Genomic DNA, 13,814 nt, shown 5'->3' with positions numbered 1-13,814 from the left:
ATAAATTGCTCGTGTTTCTCCCCCAAGATTAAAAACTCGGTCGTTAAGGAAGTTCTTCAGTGGAATCAGTTCATCACAGTCCCAGCCATTAAAATGTCCACCTTTTTTGGCAGCTCAAGTTTCTGATCTGGGTAACTGTCGACTTATGGGTTAAGATCTACCATCATCTTTCGTAGATGCCTTCTTAATTTATTTGGGTCTTCTGCTTTTTCTCAAAATATTACTTGTGGCTCTTCAATAAATTTTAAGGAAAGTAAAGTCCTCCATGAACTGGGTCTGCTCATTCTTACCTATTCGCGGCACTCTATGGGAACCAGGGTAGCTCCATAATGTGAAAACAAGACTTTTCACGACAACGGGCTTCTGCAGTATCTCTTCCGCTAATATTAGATCAAATGCTACTAATTTTGATACTTTCTGATTGGGACCTCTCTATATGTGCCATTGCAAAATGGACATAAATCAATGCAACTATGAAAGATTATGAGGATGCATTTGCCTCAATGTTTTACTACAATTAGGCCCTTCATTTAGTAGTCGCAACGGTCTTAAAGTGATCACAGTATTCCATCTCCTTCAATGCTTGTTCGATGCACCGGGTTGATTTCATGTGTAGGGGTTAGCATCCAAACACACTCATATCGTAGTCATTTTGCAAAACGTAACCCTCAAGTCAGTGATCCAGTCCAGGTCCTCCGGAAAAAGAATCCTTACAAAAGTCTAGGTGCATTATTTAATTTTATCACAAAACGTAACCTTAACATACCGTGCATAATAAAATTTATGCCAAGTTATATTATATACATATGTAACATAAAAGAGTTCCCCACCAAAAGCGTGCCAGTCGAACCTAATCCTATTGGACTTGTTAATCCAAACCAATTAGCTAGTCTGTGTGGTAGCCATATGACATCCTAGCTGATACTGTCATCAGTTGATCTGATTGACTGAGTCAGACATGACTCATGCATTTTTTACTCAGAAGGTTAATGTGTAGAAGTCGCTCGCATCAGAACTGGAACTCCTTTTGATCTGTTGGTAGGCTGTAGTCGACCTCTCTAATGGACTGCTTTGGTGGCTGGTAAAGACGCTAGATTGTTTTGTAGACTATAATTTATCTACATTATCACTGACTAGGGGCAAAGTTTCAGTCAACTTTTTTGCGTCAAACCTTACAAGAAAAGTACGATACAAATTTTGGTTTAGTTGAGACCTCACGTTTGTAGTCTGCATACTGTGGAGGGGCCATATAAGTGAATTCTCCGGCTGAACTTCACTGAAACTAAGCTTAACTTTAAGCCCTTCCATTAGTTGTATTCTGCTATATGCTCCTGTACTTCACTATAAACAGAAATTTGTGTACTTTAAATTATTCAAAAGGAGGGAGAGAGAGAGAGAAGAAAAAAATCCACACAGCAGTCGATATGATGGATGGATAAAATAAAAATTCGTGTGGACCAATATGATGAATAATTAAAACCGGCCCTAGCTATGCCATAAATTTTGGGTGACGTATTACTAAAAAGTTATGGCTATTACTCGGTTAGCTCATTGTTGTCAATAGGATTAAAATTCCACTCTAGTGTAATGAAAAGACAAAGAAACCGCCATATTTTCGTTTCTGCCCTTTTATGCTATTACATCAATGCATATGCAAATCCCCAAGGCCAAAAGATGGAATATAAACGCTCAGTCGGAAGGGTACTCTTGTAATGATAGCTCACATATACCCTGTCAAATTAATTTCTTATCCCATTTATGCCGCTGACCTTTCTTCTCTGCCCATCTCTTCATTTACTAGTCACAGTCCTCCCCCTCCTTTCCTTTCCCCATAGCTTTCTCCCCTTGTGCTATATAAAGAAGAGGAGAAGCTACTACAGTCTTTAGTGTTACACTTCCGAATGGGTCGGTCACCATGCTGCGACAAGGTGGGCTTAAAGAAAGGACCATGGACTCCTGAGGAAGATCAGAAGCTGTTAGCTTATATCGAAGAACACGGCCATGGAAGCTGGCGTGCCTTGCCAGCAAAAGCTGGTAATTTTCTGATGATAATTGTTCAATAATAGTACGAGTGTTTGCAGTTTAGTTCACTGATATATCCTGCAATCGATGCTGCATGTTTTTGTCTATAGGACTTCAGAGGTGTGGCAAGAGCTGCAGACTGAGATGGACCAACTATCTTAGGCCGGATATAAAGAGAGGAAAGTTCAGCTTGCAAGAAGAGCAAACCATCATTCAACTCCATGCCCTCTTAGGGAACAGGTTTCATATTCAAACGAACTCATCTATCTATCTATGCTCAGTAGTAGGATACAAATTCTTGTATATTATGAGTTGGAAATTTTCTACCGACAGCCATTTTCTTGGTCTTTCAGGTTTTTGTCCTTGGATTTTCATAAGACAAGTTTGTATTTGCACCATTTCTTCCCTAGTTTCCCCCGGCCTGTTGATCTGTGTTGGGTACACAGGCAGGCACCGGATTTATGAAAATCCCATCATGATTCTAACTTTCTTGAAAGTGTGAACATTGATTCTTACTCTCAACTCTTATTATGTATTGTATCTCTTTGCTTTTCCCTTTCCCTTCTTGTGCAGTATGTATTAAATGCATTGGCCTCTCAGTTTCTTCAACCACCTCTTCTGACCTATCTTTAACAAATAGTATTAAATGTGCTTTCTGCCATTTCCATAAATTTACTCCCTGACGTCCAACTTTTTTCAATTTGGTCTTTAAATGCAAACGGATTTAAATCAATGCCATGCATGTGATTTCTAGTGCAATTGGAAATGAACATGTCATGCATTTTCATTTTGATCTATTAAAGCTACATCTTAAATATATCAAACATAAAAAGTTATTACTTCCAGTCATCGATGGATCCAAGGGTAGCCTTGGCCTGGTTTCTACGGCGTGTCTCTATTATTTCTTCTCGTCTTGTGCATAGGTGGTCGGCTATCGCAACACACTTGCCAAAGAGAACAGATAATGAGATCAAGAACTACTGGAATACGCATCTTAAGAAAAGGCTAGCCAAAATGGGAATTGACCCGGTGACCCACAAGCCCAAGAATGATGCCCTTCTCTCCATCGACGGCCAATCCAAGAGTGCTGCCAACCTTAGTCACATGGCTCAATGGGAGAGTGCTAGGCTTGAAGCTGAAGCAAGGTTGGTTAGAGAATCGAAACTACGTTCGCATTCACTGCAGCATCAGCTTTGTAGCTCTGGGTTTTCGTCTTCATCTTCTGCTTCAACTTCAGCCCCAGTTGCGAATAAACCAGAGGGACCACCTATTTCCTCACGCTCTCTAGATGTGCTTAAGGCTTGGAATAATGGAGGTTGGTTGAAATCTACTGAAGGCCATAATGTTGGTGGCGACCTTGAATCCCCTTCGTCTTCCCTGACTTTCTCAGAGAACGCTCCACCAATTATGACCAGCGGACTTGGAGAAAGTACAATGCCTATGATTGAGTTTGTGGGCTCGTCAGGTTCTTCCGAGACAGGAATTGTGAAAGAGGAAGGTGAGCAAGAGTGGAAAGGTTACGAAATCTCAGTGCATCTGCCAGAATACAAAGATGGTATGGATAACCCCATGTCTTTTGCGTCTAGCCTGCATGAGTTCACAATGTCCATGGAAGGCACGTGGACGTCTGAGTCTCTCAGGGCTAGTACTGATGCTATCGCTGAGGAAGGATTCACCAATCTTTTGCTTAATACTAACTCCGATGACCGGAGTTTGTCGGAGGAGGGCGGAGGAGATTCTAATAACTGTGACGGTAACAGAGGCAGTACTGGTCGGAGTGACCTCTATGAAGATAACAAGAACTACTGGAACAGCATTCTTAATTTAGTCAACTCCTCCCCTTCTGACTCTCCCATGTTCTGATTCAGTGCCATATTCCTCAAACCAAATCTAGAGCCATTGATTTCCTTTCCATCGCCATAAGAAGCGAGCTTGTTTTCACAGAAAAGGGTTTCATTTCCTACAGCACTTTTCGATCGTTGCTTTTAGAGTGGCTTTCTTGGGAAGTATGTAAGTTCATGAGAGCAACGGGGGCTTCCGTGAAAACCACGTCACTGGTCGCTACCACCATCAAATGTTCATATCAATTTGTTCTGATTCGATCGTCTTGATTTCATTATCTTGTGTATGTCCATCGTCTAAGTCCTCATTTTTCTGGGTTATGTTGTTTTGGACAATTACTGATGGTAGATAGAGTGTGAATTAAATGACTTTTTACCCATCCAAGGTATTTCCTGTGCTTGAGTTTGCATACAAGCACCTCCAAATAAAACGGTATTTACTATGGTATTTATGTCTGTTGGTTTCACGTCACAGTCTGGCTTTTCAAGGATTTTAATTTGTTTATTTTTGGGTTCCCTTTCCCTTGTCTACTTCATCTGCTAGGTTGTCGTGTACTATTTCGAGATGGAGACTAAATTAAAGTTTTTGACCTTGCATTTTGAATATGGCTCATATGACTACAAAATTTTTGATAGGCGTGCCCATATATATGAACATCGATCCACATCTCGTTCATAATTAGACCAATTTAGTGGTTAGCACCTTCCAGAAGAAATATTGACCACCATAATTGGAGCATCTTATATCCGCATGTTTTATTAAAACTTCAAATTAATTCAAACTGTGCTATAATGAGTTATTCGAGGCACGCGGCAATTCAGATTGTGAAAATATACATATTGTTTAATCATCTTTGTATGTGCAATTACTAAGTAAACAGGTTTCTCGAGTGACATTTATTTTCAGTGTTTTATTAATTATTGTTTAGTCTAAAGAATTAAATTAAATTACACAAATAATAAGACCACGTTATCGCAGAATGTTTAGTGATATCATTCTTTCAAATGGAAGACTTTTTTTTAAAAAAAAAATAATCACCCACTTCATTTACTAGCTAGAGTCATATAACGTGTGACGCAGACGTTTATTTAATTTATTGTGTTAAGCATTGTTATAACTCTTTTTTTTTTTTTTGCCTGAAGCATTGTTCTAACTCACAGCAGCGTGACAGATTGGCTAAAATTTGATAAACCATTAATTTGCACAAATAATGATATGATTATTGATTAGTTTGGCTGATCAGTAGTTGTTCGAAGCTCTATTTTGTCACCAAAAAGTCAAAAACAACATAGGACGAAGAAGAAGCAAGCATGCAATGCCTATCGAACTATTCTACGCCTGAAATCACATATTCCATGTTTGTAGATGGGAAAGTTAGGGGGGAAAATATTTTTTAATATAATATCTATTACTATTATTATATATTTTATCTAATAGCATTTTTAACATTTTTCATGCATAAACACGATGTTATGTTTGTCTCATTTTTATTTTTTACTTTGACAACCTTATATACATCAAAACTAAAGCGGAAAAACTTTGTTAAAATTAAAAAAATGGAAGAAAAATTTTTTCTGTTATATTTTTTGCCTTATTCCATTTTATTTTATACGCTTTTTTTTCCAACGCATTTTATTTTGTATACTTAAATAAGTAGCCCGTTTCGCTTTCAAACGGAAAATATCTTATGAAAAATATCACAGAAACATGGGCGGCAGGTGCGTGAGAGTGAGGTTTCATTAAAAATTGATAAACGTCGCTCCCTTAAAGATTTTTTTTCATGCTTCCACCAATCAATGCCATGTGCCCGTTGACTTTTCAAACCAACTCCATCGCCGGCCCATTTGCCCGGTCATTACAGAGTTTAACCGAATGCCGCCGGAAAGTTGATCCAGTTTTATAGATACTTTATGATGATGATGACGATAATGTGATTCAAATTTTATTGTTAACACGACAACTTTTTTCATGAGTAATTTGTAAATATTGCTGCATGTATTATTTGAATCTTGATATTTATTTTGTTGTTTGATGAGAGCATGATTCAAACTAGAATTTGGCATTGCAATACTGAATGGAAAATATGATAAAGCTATTATGTAACCTAAATTTTAATCCTTTGGTTTATTTGTAATTTAAAAAAAGCAAGTTACACTATTTATAGTTTATAAAGTATATGAATTTGCATAACTGTATTAGATATTACTTCTTCTATCTTAAATATAAGACCCATTTTATATAGTGTAATTTACACTCTAAAATGAGTTTTATATTTAGAATAAGAGGAGTATTATTTAAAGATTTGATTACATTATATTAAAAAAGTTTCACTGGTATGAATTTATTAATAAAATAAGCTGCACGTTTGAAGCAATTAACAAGATTAAACCAGGCCTACAAAAAAACTGGCATGATGCCGCTGGATTATGAGATTATCGTTTGAATATTACGTATTATATTAAAAATTATGGCTTACACATAAGCTGTTTCACTTTAAAAATGAATTTAAGTATTTCGCAGTACGATGAAATATCAATTACTCTTTAGACTCGTATCCTAAAGCATGTATTTAGAGTTATGGATGTCCGAAAATTATGATAAAAATGTTCATAATTTGCAGTTTTCTATAAACGTCTTATAATGTTCACTCTGGAAACCTACCACTTATTGATTTTTTTCAAAAAGAAATATTTCCCCTTTCAGTGAAAAAAGTTTACAATATTTTAATTTCAATAGTACTTTCTAAGCATATTTATAAATTGAAGCAGAGGAGTAAATGCAGTACATGTCAAGATAAGAGACATGGCATTATTGAATTGTCGCCTTGTTTTCTTATGCTATGAAATGTCACTTTCTTCCATAGCTATGGACAAGCTCGTCTTTTCCTTTCTTTTCCTTTCTTTTTCCTCCTCATCTTTTCAAATACTTCCAATCTCTATTTTTTTCATTTGTGATTTATTTATTAAAAACTTTTGGACTATGTCGAAAATGTGTGTTTTTGGTTGGCAAAAAAAAAAAAAAATTTTTTTTGCCGAAGCATCGAAAGGTGTAAAGCGTTCATTTTTCTATATAAAATGCACCAAATAATTTCTTTCGAAGTCTCCAGGTTTGCCACGCATCACCTTCACCTACACAAATTCTTTTTCTGTGGATATATTATTAGATCCTGTAATTTACTATTTCAAAATCAACCTGTTCTCTTGTTATCATTTTGAGTTTATATACTATCTTTTTTTATAAAATTTATAGAACCGAAATGGACTTTCATCCTCCAAATCAGTGGTTAGAAATTTAGTAGTCTTGGTACATATACAGAGCGAAGTTAATCAATTAAATTGCATCTAATATTTATTCTTACTTTCTTACTACTTTTTCTTATTTATAATAACAGTTCTCTTTTTACTCATAAATAGCTGTAGAGAAGCATAAATTATTTTATACAAAAATAGAAGAAGGCTGGATAAACTCTTCACATGGGGTGAACTTATTATATCCACATGTATTGCCCCATTGTTTGTTTCGTTTTTCCCCCGTTGCTGTTTTTTTAAATTATATTGTGAGGCTGATCAATGTTCATTTATTTCTGCGAATTATGAACCCACATGGCTCTGGATTTACTATGACTGCGACACTTTAATCGACAGGGAAAACCGAGTAAAATATAACATCTACTTTATTAGTTACTCGTAAAAATATACCGCATGATGAAAAGGAAAATTTATTACTCTTTCTGTTAAGTTATTAATTTAATTTTGATTATAAATATAAGACTTATTTATTATATTTATAAGTTTTTTAAATTATCTCTATAAATACTCTCTGAACCATAATCAAGTAAGAGAAGGGAAGGATATTACGGAAGATGATTAAGGTGTTTTAAAAAGCATGTTATCTTTCTTATAATTAACTAACTTACCTAACTTTTTTAATCTAATCAAATTAATTAGTTAAATGTGTCTTGTACTAAAGATTAGATAAGTACTTTCTTCCTAACAAACAGGTTAATAAATATACTACTACTTCGGTCTTTAATATAAAACATTGTTTAACTTTTATTTTAGTTCTAAATATAAGACCCCAATCAATTTTGTCTCTCATATTTATCTATTTTTTTCAAGATAATCCTTTAATAATGGTAGTTCTAGATAACAAACTTGATTAGCAGGAATATTTTAAGAAAAACAATACATATTCATTACAAATAACTAATTTAATTAAGTTTCTTAATTTTCTCAAATTAATCAACTGGGTCTTATAATTAGGACTGGAAGTAGTATTTGGGATTTTTGTTTGGCCAAAATACTAACTATATTTGTTTGGTTTGCTTAATTATTAAGATGTTATGATTATGCTTTTATAGTTTTATTATTTGGAAACTTTATGAAATTATAAGATGACCTTTCCAAACAGACCTTTATCCGTGTGTTATTGAGTTATGTCCGTGCTATCAGTTATTTTCATCTTTAACCCGTGTTACGTGGTTTGTGAGAGCCAAAATAGTAACATATAATTAATTAGTTAATTAATTACCCTATTTAGTGGTCTAACATGAATGGTTAACGCCAGAGAGAATAATATTTAAATCCCCAAATAGGGAATTCATTATGGTTAACTTCTAGAAAAGATTTTAAAAACTGAAATACAAATTCAGACATATGCAAACAAAAGTGTTAGTTGTAAATTGATAGTTATACTGGTAAGTTAAATGTCTTATTTATAATTGATACTTCTGGATTTGCAATTGTTATGAAGTTATATTTGCAACTCCATTTTCAAATATATATATATATATATCAAATCTTACTGTCATTAATTTTTTATTTTAAGACCTAACTAGTATCATTTTCTTTTAACTTTATGTTCGAACTGTAGGGGTTGATATCAGAGTCTAATAAATGAGAAAACAGATATTGCTTTATCATTTTCTAGTCTCTTGATACAATAGGTATTCATCTTTTTTTTTTTTTGGCCATCCATCTTATTATTGACCCCAACTCTCCAAGTAAATAAAACTTTAATCAACATGTAATTAATCTTGTAAAAGTCAGTTGTTTTACGCCCAAAACTTTCGGTGCGAACAAAATATTAAAAAGTTTTCAATGCCAGGGGTTGTTCTAGTGGTATATCATGAACAGTTGGCTTCAAAAGTCAAACAGTACAGCGTAGCTTGAAGATGTAGGGTTCAATGCGTAGATGAAAATAAATATTTAGGTTGGCTTTCTCCAATAATCTCTTCAAGTTAATAAATTTGTCGTGAAACACTTAATTTAATTCGTGAAAGTCAAATCATCTTGCACTCATTTTTCAACACTGCATGATGTTAAATGCACCCACATTTCCAGTAGTAAAGCGTAGTTCATCATCTTACTGTGACGTCCAATTAAAGAAAACTTTGACGAACACGTAGGTAATTTGATTCATAAAAGTCAATTATCTTAAAAAACCAAAAAAGAAGAAACAGAAATTTATGTGAAAATTGAGACAAAGCATTCATGAATTAGTACATTTACGAGGCATCGCACTTTTTAAGTGGCCATGTTTTTCCTTTCCGTTCTGCTTGAAAGCAATATAGACACATGAATGGGACTGTTTTTTCTCCCAATATATATGTATATATAGAAATCATAATATAAATTTAATTTCTCAATGAAGACAAAAACTGAAGATGATCTCCACAAGGAGCACTTTAAAAAAAAAAAGATTATATGAGATTATTTATTCATTTATTCTTTTGCTTCTTATTTTAAAGTAATCATTAAGAATAAAATTTCGGGACATTAAAGACTCACTAAGAATACAAGCCCATAAGGGCCAGACCAAATCATAAATGAATGACCTAACGCAAGTGAACTGAAGAAAGAAGTCATCAACCAAGATTGGTGACATGGGGCGATTGTTTAGGCTAACGACGGAGACAGAGCAGATGAACGCTATTACTGGGAAAACAACTTCTATAGCTACTGAAATCAGCCTCGTACTTTCAAAAAGATGTTGCAAATTCTGTTCAAAGTTATTAGGTAAAACCTGTAACCGGGGAAGAAAAAAAAGTTACTAGGTAAAACCAATTAAAATTGATTTAAAAATACAAAATGTACAAGAATTCTTCTTCTTCTTCTTTTTTCCAAATGTACACTTCTTCATAGAGAGAAGGGGTGAAAGAGAGAATGAGTATGAAAAAAACGTGAGAGAAAACGAGTGAGAAAATTGAAGGAGGCAAGAAAGACACAAAATAAATTGAAGATAAAAATAAGAAATGCATTAAGTTTTAAATATATTCAAAAGTGTAACTGATTAAAAAAAAGATCAAACCTATTAAAATATATATAAAAAGAATTGGAAAACTAGTCCTATAATACACACACATATATAGTTGAGGATTATGGATGGGGAAGTAGAAGATACTAAATGAAGCTGAGTGAGAATTATGGGCGAAGGTGAGCGTATGTATTCGGTTTTTAAGGAGCAACATTAATTGCTCAATCAATAACCATGGAGTGCATGAACCAACAGGAACGCCATGAATCAGAGGACCTCATTGCTCCACATACACTATAACCCACCGATCTCCACGTACGTCATATATAATAATCAACATCACAATATGCACTTTGATTTATGGAACTAACAGCCTTTAATTGTCATGTATGCGTTGTACTGGATAATAATATACACATGTCAACAAAGCTTCTTCCTATGAATTCTCTTAAAATATAAAGCCATCATCTGCTCATTATTTAGAATTTATGAGCAATTGCGCATAATGTCAGCTTAAAGTTGAAGAATATGCTGACTTTGGGTCCAATTCTATTACCTTGTTTCCTGGATTTATCAGAAAGGCGTCACGTTGATTCTGACAAATGTTCCAAGCTCTGTTCGGTGCAGCAGAGGCAGAGAACTTATTGCACAATCTCATCCCCTCATTCAAAATTTAAGAAGCACTGCCAACTTCAATTTCTCAGAAAATCTCAGCTATTTATATATACACTACTCCCTCTCTCTCTCTCTCTCTCTCTATATATATATATATATATATATGTAGCCCTAAGCCCTGCCTGGCGATCAGAAGAGACGAAAGACCATATGATGCACCGAGACGATGCGCGATTCGGATATTAATACGTATCCCACATGTCCATACATTTATTCTTTTAAAATATGAGATGCGATGCTTTGAGAACATGTGTGTGTGCGTGTGTGTGTTTTTTTTATATATAACTGCAATTCAAAAGTTCACTTCAGCATGTTTGTGTGGCCTTTATTTTAACAGCGGTGAATACCAGAAAAAACAGTCATTGTTCATTAATCATATTTTTACTATACCTCCTCATATTTATAACTCTACGACCATCAAATCACACAATGATAATAAAATATGTCAAAGTATAAACTAGCTCTTATATTTAAGATAACAGGTGATATCATATATATGAGTACGTTACAAAGCAGCAAAGAAATGGGGAGGAAAAGTAAAAGCATATTCATATAACTATATTTAAGCATAGTCACCAGATTAGTTATCAAGTGATACAAATGTCTGCGCCTCGTCGGAATGTATTAGATACATGTATAAGGGATGTTTGGCAACCTCCAAACCATAGTTTCAAAAGCACTTTTTCTCAAAACGAGACAAATTTCTCCACATATTTACTTCGTAAACTGTAAAAACACTTCTGAAATTATGATTTAGTTTCTATCCAAACACCCCCTAAGATTAATAAAGTTGTCCTGGAATTTCATAAGCGGGAATATAAATGTCCAAAATAAGCATCTTAATGGACCTCTCTTCATTTTTCATCTCCTTGGGCCTAGGCAATGAAGTCGTTGGAGGCCTTTTTCATGGAATTGGACTTTTAAAAGGAGGTCTGATCCTCTTGTTACCTGAATATTATTCAATAATGATTTCCAAAATAAATAAACAAATACTGTTTGGATTTGCCAAATTAAAATACTCATGTAACTTGATTATAAACAGTAGTCAAATAATGTTAATGGAGTTCCCAACGTCGCCTGAAGTCCTAAACTCAGATGCGCTCTGGTAAAAAAAAAAAAAAATCCGATGCGCTAAAAAGAAAAAAGTTTAATTGATTTTATCTAGGTTTACTGTAAATGTACGAAAATATCTTTCAAACACATATTTTCAAATTTTTTGCATCGTACATTATAAAAATAATGTAATTTTGAGAGTGTTCATTTTTAAACTTTTTAAACACAGTTTTCGCCAAAACAATTTTAAACAATTTAATTAAACAAACACTTGTTCAAAAAATCACGCAAATTTTTAACCTTTTTGAAGTAAAATTATTTAAGCTTTTGTATCAATTTGCTAAAAGCATTAAACACGTATCTATTTGCCAACCGGAAAGATCAATTTAAAGAGGCTAAACAAGAATACTCAATTTGAAAATTACCAGATAAAAAAATGTAAACAAGCAAGTGACAGTCAGTGGCCTTGTGACCCATTGATTTTAATTGAAAGATTGTGAGTTTGATCTCAGAATACCTGTCTTTCTAATTAAAAAAATGCAAATGGTAAAAAAAAAGAAAGAAATGGAGGTGTGACATGAATGATTAAAAAAAAAAAAATCAGCGTTTATTTTGTCCTGCATGACTGTGAGCAGCAGTTTTGGCAGGAGAAGGAAATCACATGGGAAGGCTGTCCTCTGCTGGCTCCATTGATTCCCCGTCGCTGCCAATCTCTCCTCGGCCTAGTTGGGAAACACTCAGAGACCCAAATGGAAACAGATAAATTAGTAAAAAAAAAAAAATCAGGCGTAAAATTACACATCAGAAATAAGATCATGGAAAAAATTAAGCTACTAAAAATTAGAGACAAAATTGCACCTGAGAAATAAGATTATGGTCAAAATTACATCTTATTCCTTTAAAAAATTTAAGAGTTTTTTCAAAGTATTATCTTGATTCTAAATATAAATGCTAAACAATGGCTTACTTTAATTTTAAATACAAGAATTCAATACATTTTATTTTTTAAATTTATAATTTTTTATAATGTCAATTTATTTTTTCAAGAAACACGTTTCAACTTTCAAGAAATATATAAGTGTTAGTATAATTTTTCATGCCTCAAGTTTATTCTTATTTTGATTTTTATCTTTTTATCTAAAAGAAAAGATAGGATTCGAAATGAAAAGATCAGGACAAGAGTCGGTGTGGCACCTATCCAAGAGAAAATGGTTGAAAATCGCTTAAGATGGTTTGGACATGTGCAGAGAAGGCCTTTGGAGGCCCCGGTGAGGAGGGTGGATCAAACAAGATGGAGTCCCATAAAAAGAGGCAGGGGAAGACTGAGAAGAACGCTGAATGAGGTCATTGAACGAGACCTCCTAATTAACAACATATCTAAAGATTGGGTTGTTGACAGAGCACGATGGTGTCGTGTGATTCATGTAGCCGACCCCACCTAGTGGGATAAGGCTTGTTGTTTGTTGTTTGTTTGATCTAAAATATTAATCTTTATAATTTAATAAAAATTTGTATCATTTTATTCTTTTAGAGACTAAAACTTATAATTTAAAATTTAAAATATTAAAACTAAAATAAAAATAAACTTAAAGGATTAAAAATTATATCAACCTAATATACAGATATATGTTTTATAAATAGCTTGATGAATACAAAAATTTAGATTGCCATGTAAATTGTAATGCCCCGTATTTTTTCCACGAAACAAATTTGCAGGATAAGATTTTCTCCCCGTGAGTCTGGCTCTGGCCTCTCTCGCCGCATTCTTCTGCAAAATCGACAAGTCTATGAAAAATCTTCAACTCCGGACGGGGAACGCCAGAGAAGGGAGAATTGATCTGAAGACGAAACATCCTTGGACGCAGACACCTGCCACACCCGCCATTTTAATGTCCGATGGAAACACACAAGCATCTGTACCTTACCTCAGTTTTAATGTCTAATTGATTAATTTTAAAAAATTAAAA

General features: G+C 34.0%; 1 protein-coding gene across 1 annotated transcript; it reads left to right on the top strand.

Moving 5' to 3' along the window:
- The first annotated feature begins 1,804 nt into the window (after window positions 1–1,804).
- On the top strand, window positions 1,805–4,467 carry LOC114736760 (transcription factor MYB16). The gene is made up of 3 exons (XM_028924625.1): window positions 1,805–2,034; window positions 2,133–2,262; window positions 2,946–4,467. The coding sequence occupies exons 1-3, from the start codon at window positions 1,902–1,904 to the stop codon at window positions 3,883–3,885; spliced, it is 1,203 nt and encodes a 400-aa protein (XP_028780458.1). The 5' UTR covers window positions 1,805–1,901; the 3' UTR covers window positions 3,886–4,467.
- The last annotated feature ends 9,347 nt before the right edge of the window (window positions 4,468–13,814 follow it).

The sequence above is a fragment of the Neltuma alba genome, unplaced genomic scaffold, assembly GCF_004799145.2.
Source record: "Neltuma alba isolate B1F8T4 unplaced genomic scaffold, ASM479914v2 tig00013372_pilon, whole genome shotgun sequence".
NCBI classification, from domain to species: domain Eukaryota; kingdom Viridiplantae; phylum Streptophyta; class Magnoliopsida; order Fabales; family Fabaceae; genus Neltuma; species Neltuma alba.
Note: the sequence above shows the minus strand (reverse complement) of the source record. Positions and strands in the feature narration are given on the sequence as shown.

Bases quoted from the DNA above. Each gene is read 5' to 3' on its own strand.
- LOC114736760 (XM_028924625.1), top strand. From the start codon at position 1,902: ATGGGTCGGTCACCATGCTGCGACAAGGTGGGCTTAAAGAAAGGACCA. The intron at 2,035-2,132 runs GTAATTTTCTGA...TTTTGTCTATAG, and splicing joins TGCCTTGCCAGCAAAAGCTG to GACTTCAGAGGTGTGGCAAG. The intron at 2,263-2,945 runs GTTTCATATTCA...TCTTGTGCATAG, and splicing joins CATGCCCTCTTAGGGAACAG to GTGGTCGGCTATCGCAACAC.